Here is a 7,730-nt window from a genome sequence, read left to right as displayed (position 1 = left end):
GGCGTACCGCGGCGCGGCACGCAGCCCCCGTGTCTGTCGCCGTCGTCCGCAACAAGGGACAGCGACCGGGAGCACACGGCCTCTCCCGCTCCGTTCCCATCCGATTCTTTCCCAGCAGGAAGAGGCCACCGCGAGGGCACTGGACTGGACCACACGCGCGCATCACACCACCATCCGCCCGCTTTCTCCCCTCTCGTCTCCAAACAATGGCGTCGCGTCGCGCGTCCGGGCCCCTACCACCACCACCACCACCACCAGGTGGATCCGAGTATTTAATCCCAGTTTACTCTGTATAGCTAATTGCAATTGCAATTTCCCCCCTCCCTCTTCACTTTGCTAGTAGTGTGCCATTGCGCTGCCTCTCTCTCTCTGCTTTCTCTCTCCCCACACCGGCGTCCGGAGTAAAGGGCTCCAGCAACGAAAGCACGCCCTCTTTTTCTTCCCTCCTTCGCCAAAAAGTGAGAGAGAGAGATCGGGGAGGGGGCAAAGCCTAGGATTCCCAGCAATTCCACTGCCAAGCCAAGGAGGAGCAGCCCCGCCTCCCCTGAATCTTGGGACTCCGTTCCTGCTCCGCTCCGCTCCGGGGAGCGCGCGCATCTCGGCGGATTTGTTCCTTCGTCCTGCTCACCTCACCTCACCTCACCTCGAGCTCGCGAGGGGAGGTGTTGGATTCGGTTTGGCGGTGTGGTTGGGGGCCGGAAAAGAAAGCGAGGGGGAGTGGTTACTTCTTCTTGGCTTCTTGTAACGGGAGCGCGCTTCCTTGGCTCGCTCCTGCCTGCCTGCCTGCCATTAAAGGCGGCGCCTTTGCCCCCTTTGATTATCCCCCCCTCTCTACATCTGCCTCCCCGGTGGTTGGGTTCGGTTTCTGGATCCCCGGCGACCTCCTCCTGTTAGATTGCCTTCGGAAAGGCGCGTCCTTGACGGGAAATTTCGCGCCGCCACCCCCTCCAGGCTCTGAATCTTGGCGCCGCCGCCGCTCCCCGCCCCGTGTTTCTGGTGCCGCGGGTTGCTTTCTTGGAGGATCTGCGGCGCTTCTCTGGGAGGGGATTTGGGCGCCTGGATGTGAAGAGATTTCGGATTCGGAAGGAACACAAAAGGGGACAACAAGGTTCTGATTTGATTTGCCGTGGTATGTGCCATGAGGAAGCTCTTCTTCTCCGAGTTGTCCTCCTGCAAGGAGACCAAGCTCCACGCCGCCACACACTCATGGCTGCCTCTCGACAAAGGGAAGCTCTCCAAGTTCACTGCGCACTCCAGCTCATCCTCTTCCTCCTCCATGTAAGCATTCTTGCCTCCCCACCACCTCCAATTTCTTTGCAACAAGACCGAATTTTTCTTGCCTTAGTTAGTCAGTTGGTTAGCCAGTCTCGCCTTAGTGTGGAAAATTCAGTCTTTTTGTTGATATATATGATGCTACCAGTTGGTTTTTGTTGTGAAGAGCCAGCTAATTAAACCTCTTCTCTTGTATTTGGGATGCAGAGAATCTCTGATGAAAATGCCGGAGCCCGCGGTTCTTCCGCACTTCAAGCCCGCTGACTACGTCGATATACTGGCTCAGATTCACGAGGAGCTTGAGTATTGCCCTCCGGATGACAGGTCATGTCTCTACCTGCTCCAGTTCCAGGTTTTCCGCGGCCTTGGGGAGACCAAGTTGTCGCGGAGGAGCCTCCAGGCCGCGTGGGAGAAGGCCAGCACCATACACGAGAAGCTCATATTCGGGGCGTGGCTCAAGTACGAGAAGAGAGGAGAGCAGCCGATATCCGACCTTCTTGGCTCCTGCGGCAAGTGCTCTCAGGAGTTCAAGCTGCTGGATTTCGTCTCGCAGATATCCGCCGAGTCACATGGGATGATAAGCTATGACGACGAGTCTGATGAGTTCCAGGGTTCTTCCGTGGTTCATCTCCGGATAAGAGATGACATGATTGCATGTGATCGGCGGAAGCTCTCCGCGCTGTCTACTCCACTCTATGCAATGCTTAATGGCGGCTTTCGGGAATCATATCTTGAAGTCATTGACATGTCTCGAAACGGCATATCCCCTATCGGTATGCGAGCAATCAGTAAATTCAGCCTGTCAGGAAGGCTGCCGTATTTGTCAGCTGAAGCTATTTTGGAGATGCTTGATTTCGCCAATAAATTCTGCTGCAAGGGCCTCAAGGATGCTTGCGAGCGAAAGCTTGCTTCTTTTGTTTCCTCCAGGCAAGATGCTATAGACTTCATGGAGTGTGCTATTGAGCTGGGCTGTTCCATTCTTGCGGCCTCATGCTTGCAGGTTCTCTTGAATGAACTTCCAGAGTGCTTGAATGATGAGCAAGTGGTTAGGATATTCTCCTCCGCGAATAAGCAGCAGAGGTCCACCATGGCTGGCAATGCATCTTTCTCTCTATATTGCCTTCTTAGTGAAGTCTCCATGAGCATCAGTGCAACATCGGATGTCACCATAAGCTTCTTGGAAAAGCTGGTGGACTCAGCATCAGATTCTAGACAGAAGCAGCTGTCTTTGCATCAACTGGCTTGCATGAGGCTGCTAAGGAAAGATCACACTGAAGCTGAGCGCCTGTTCAATGCTGCCTTTACCGCTGGACATCTATACTCGGTAGTTGGCTTGGCTAGATTGGCCTCTCTGAGGAGCAATAGGCACTTTTCTCTCAAGTTGCTTGACTCTGTCATGTCATCTCGTTGGCCTCTTGGGTGGATGTATCAAGAGAGAGCACTATATTTGGATGGTGATAGCAAGTTGGAAAATCTCAACAAGGCTACTGAGTTGGATCCTACGCTGACATATCCTTATATGGTTCGAGCTGCTTCTTTGATGAAAAGGCAAAGTGTTGAAGCTGCCCTGATGGAGATTAACCGGATCCTGGGATTTAAGCTGGTTCTGGAATGCTTAGAGCTAAGGTTCTGTTGCTACCTTGCTCTTGAGGATTATAGAGCCGCCTTATGTGATGTCCAGGCAATCCTTACGCTCGCTCCAGATTATCGCATGATTGGTGGTCGAGTGGCTGCAAAGCAGCTGCGCATGCTTGTGATGGAGAATGTAGAACAATGGACAACTGCTGATTGCTGGATGCAGCTCTATGATCGGTGGTCCTCTGTTGATGATATAGGATCACTCTCGGTCATATATCAAATGCTGGAGTCAGATGCTGCTAAAGGAGTTCTGTACTTCAGGCAATCTTTGCTACTTCTCAGGTAACTTAATTATTTTATGTTGTTGCGCATGATAATAGTTGGCATAATTCAGTTTGATAGTCCATCAATAATTGGAGTACAATCACATGGTTTGAGTCCCTGGCATGTCTTGCACCTACTAGTGTGGGGTTGTATCTGGAATGCTAATTCAGCATGGTTGCACTTGCACATGCCTTCTCTGATAACTTACATTATGATCTAATTTTCTGGAAGTAATATATTATCTTAGGATTAATGTGATTTTGCGTTGTTTTGACCAGATTAAATTGTCCTGAGGCTGCAATGCGCAGCTTGCAGCTTGCTCGTGAGCATGCATCAAGCCAACATGAACGACTTGTTTATGAAGGCTGGATACTGTATGATACTGGCCACTGCGAGGAAGGATTGCAGAAAGCGGAAGCATCCATTGCAATACAAAGATCATTTGAGGCGTTCTTCTTGAAAGCTTATGCTTTAGCTGATTCGAGTCTTGAGCCATCAACCTCAGCAACAGTTGTATCGCTTCTTGAAGATGCATTACGTTGTCCCTCGGATAGACTTAGGAAGGGCCAAGTAAGATTTTTTTTTTCTATACCTCTTCCTCAGTTCTTACTTAGCTAGGCCTGTCATAATAAAGAGTTATTGTCCCGTTTCTCCAGTTGAGACTTAAGAGATCTTATGCCAGAAATAGGTACATTGTCTTGGGATATTGGCAAATTATGAAGTGGGAACTTAAAATAAAATAAAATACGGCTATTGCTTTTCTAGTATGCATGTGCATTTCTTTACTTGTCAAATGTGTAGGTGGCTCTTTATGGTTTAGATCAGGTGTTGCTATACCCGCGTATACTTATGTTCGCGCCTATACTTATGTTCGGATGTTAAGATGTCGTATTCATTGTTGCATTTAGTAATGGGAATGGTGCATACCATTAAAAAATGGTTGTACTGGTGTTCCTAACGTGGCAACTCATTAACTTGTTTAAGTTAGAACATTCCATACAATCTAGCGGTTATGAGAATAGTCATTTTACCACATGAATGAGTACTGGGCTGCCATTTTCAATAATTTCAACTGAAATGCGTCATTTTTGTAGTCATATTAGGTACATGAAAACTGTTGCATCACTCGATCAACTCAAGCAATTGAAAACTTTTTTTAGCGCAGCTTGATCCAATTTCATATATAGATGAATCTGTAACTATCTGGCCTGAAATGTTCAGAAACATTCATCTTACACATATGGTTGTTTCACATCTTATAGGCCTTGAACAACCTTGGGAGTGTTTATGTGGACTGCGGGAAGCTAGACCTGGCAGCTGAATGCTACATTAACGCCCTAAAGATTGGGCACACAAGAGCTCATCAAGGCCTCGCCAGGGTCCATTTCCTTAGGAACAACAGAACTGGTGCATTCGAGGAAATGACCAAGCTAATTGAAAAGGCCAGGAGCAATGCATCAGCATATGAAAAGAGGTCTGAGTACTGCGATCGGGATCTAACTAAAGCTGATCTGCAGATGGTCACCAAACTTGACCCCCTGCGAGTCTACCCCTACAGATACCGTGCTGCTGGTAAGCATCTCTTCCTGCCTAGCATGTCTAGTTTTTGGTTTAGCAAAGAGAAGACACACGCCACCAGTTTCAAAGAAGGTTGAACTTTGGATATAAATTCTGGTGGCAGTAGTTCAATTTGGTAATATTGGTGTAGCTCATCTGTGCCCCCAACACCTAGATTGGGTTTGTGCTACTTTAACTAACCAACTACCAGTTCCTAACATGAGCTGGTAAGGAGTCAATGTTGTTTGCCATATTAGGATATTCTATGCCCAACTTGATCAGTAGGTGTAACAACCGTATATTTCATGTAGTTCCTGAATTAGCTCATCTGTTTAATGCCTGATTTGGTCCTCAGTTCTGATGGACAACCACAAGGAGAAAGATGCCATCTCGGAGCTGACCAAGGCGATCGCCTTCAAGGCGGACCTCAACCTGCTCCACCTGCGTGCGGCCTTCCATGAGCATGTCGGCGACATCTCGGGAGCCCTCCGGGACTGCCGTGCAGCGCTCTCGGTGGACCCCAACCACCAGGAGATGCTGGAGCTTCACCACCGGGTGAACAGCCAAGAACCCTGAGCCCGTTGTTGTATATACAGGAGGGGCTCCCATAGCGAAAACCCATACCAGTGTATGTTTTGTACCATACACAGCAAGCAGATCACAGTGTGAGGAGATAGTAGCCAGCCATTTAGGTCTCTTCCCCCCAAAAACCACCATTCCTTGTGTCCCTAATTAGATATATGAAGCTGTCCATCATAGCTGTCCTATTAGTAAATTATTGTTGTCCTTTTGTGATTAAGCCTTTCTAATTGTATCCCTCCATCCATGTGCCCCAACCCATGTTGCCAACAAGTTTTGACTGTCACATGTGTAAAGGAAATGGAAAAAAGAAATGGAGAAGTGTACGATGAGCCGGTGTCAAACAGTGCTACTTTCTGATGCTATACTAATTGAACATTTGGTTCTTGGCTATTGGCTACTGATTATAAACTGAAATATTCAGAGCAATACCATGTGGGTTTAGAATGATTTTTGTTTACAAGTGGCAGTCATCACCAGTCAGAATCTTTCGGCCAGTGCATGCTGCCATGATTGGACTGAAGAGTGAAGACTATGGAAGACGGGTAGGAATAGTCTGAAAGTGTGGTGGAGAGAGGGAAGTTTTATAGGATCCCTTTTCCACATAAAGAGGCATCTGCAGCTTCAGTACCACGCTGAACCTCGGATTCCAATCTTCTGTTGTCCTGGAGTAACTGCAGGGCAGGCTACTCGCGAGAGCAAATGGACGCTACTGTTAGATCTCTGTGGACGAATGGAACGGAAGCTGCGGGGTCTCAAGAAAGGAATGCAGGCCGAGTTTTTTCTTCTTTTTGTCCTAAACAGCGCGTAAGCTTCTTTCATTTATTTGTACACTTTAGCACTCTAGGAGGATGTTGTAGTGGACCCTATCACCCTAACAATCGAACTGTCAGAGCATTGTTTTGTTTACAAATGCAACATAAAACCTACGGTATGAAAACTTTTGAGTTTTGAAAAAAAAAAGCTCCATATGTCGCCACTTAATTTGTATTGCGTGCTAGCACTTCCAATTACTAACGTCACATCACCTACGTGTTCTTCCGGCGTTCGCCAGCCTAGCAATTCCAAATAAAGATGACTTCATCATCACCCGTTGAGTTCATGTCAACACCATGCATGGTTTCTTAAGGAGAAACCTGATAGGCCAGATTAGGTAAAGGATAGGTGTATCCATCCGCGCAGAAATGCCGAAAAGTATGGTCTTTTCTAAGCTCTGCTCCCATTGACAAAACGTCAGGAATGTCAAGAAGCAGCTGGCGTCATGAGCATATCCCCCAACTTTTGAGCTGGTTTTTTAGCGGCAAGCTTTGCCGTGAGGAGCTTCATCCGAGAGAATAAGAATCTGGAGGATGAGGTCGTAGTAGGGTGGAGAGGATAAGAGCTTAAGTATGTGACGGCGAGCTCATGGATTTATGCTTGATGCTTCCCGGATACAAAAGGATTAATTCGACTGTGATGTGCCGACTACTTGAGAGTTAGGTGTCATGCTGGGATTTGTGTTTATCCTCTCCTGGTGGAAGTTTATTGATTATATTTTGTCACAGTATTCTAGTTGCCGAGTTATATGGTAGCCCGTGTCCATGTTTTTATTCTTTACCAACGCTAGCTCGGTCAGGTGATAGAAATCCCAACCTAAAGTCGCAAAATTTTCAATCCAGGTCGGTGCATCAAACTCTAGCATGCTATTTTTATTTATTTTGTATGCAATGTTGCTACGATATTTCTTCTAGCATACACATTTCTGCAACACTCGCATCAATCCAACAAATAAGTATTACGAAGATGCGCATTCTGTACAGTTGATTTTTTTTCCGAGGTTGACGGGGGGAAAATAACCCCGCCGCTTGTTGTATTCCATCGAAAGTAGCCGGGCAGGCCCAAGTTCTTACAACCAGATATAGAGAAATACAGGGGGATACAAGGGAGCAGAACACAAAAAATACAGAAAAAACAAACTAGAAAAGGGAACACAAAAAGGGAAGGGGAGGTTAGCATTCGAAGACAACCGAACCCCTCGGAATGCCAGCATCTCAAGGGGCGACCACCACGACTTGGCAAGGCGCGTGACGGGCGACGACGAAAACCTGCAGAAACCAAGACCAAGCACAATCGAAGGGCGTCGGATAGCCGAGACTGGGGCGACGACACCGGTGTGCCGACCCCTTGGTCGAAGGGCGATGCAGAACGAGTCATGCCATGAGGCACGGACCAGAGCAAAGTCACAACCAATATGCCACCTCGAGAACCTCAAGTCCACCGTCACGGAGGATATCCGGTGAGAACCTCAACACCGAAGGCAAGCAACCCAAGGAGAAGGTAGCGGAATACGTGGAGACCGAACAAGAGCATACCAAGAATCATCACCGGCACGGTCGAAAGGCGTCGGATAGCCGAGACCGTGCGACGACACCGGTGTGCCG

At 47.9% G+C, this 7,730-nt stretch overlaps 1 protein-coding gene across 1 annotated transcript; it reads left to right on the top strand.

The window, feature by feature from the left end:
* Nucleotides 1-271: 271 nt before the first annotated feature.
* Nucleotides 272-5,654, top strand: LOC127295206 (ETO1-like protein 1). Its single transcript, XM_051325109.2, has 5 exons — nucleotides 272-1,278; nucleotides 1,480-3,192; nucleotides 3,453-3,744; nucleotides 4,437-4,746; nucleotides 5,087-5,654. The coding sequence occupies exons 1-5, from the start codon at nucleotides 1,139-1,141 to the stop codon at nucleotides 5,305-5,307; spliced, it is 2,676 nt and encodes an 891-aa protein (XP_051181069.1). The 5' UTR covers nucleotides 272-1,138; the 3' UTR covers nucleotides 5,308-5,654.
* Nucleotides 5,655-7,730: the final 2,076 nt, after the last annotated feature.

The sequence above is a fragment of the Lolium perenne genome, chromosome 4, assembly GCF_019359855.2.
Source record: "Lolium perenne isolate Kyuss_39 chromosome 4, Kyuss_2.0, whole genome shotgun sequence".
NCBI lineage: Eukaryota > Viridiplantae > Streptophyta > Magnoliopsida > Poales > Poaceae > Lolium > Lolium perenne.
The sequence above is the reverse complement of the archived record's forward strand: the minus strand, read 5'-3'. Positions and strand labels throughout refer to the sequence as shown.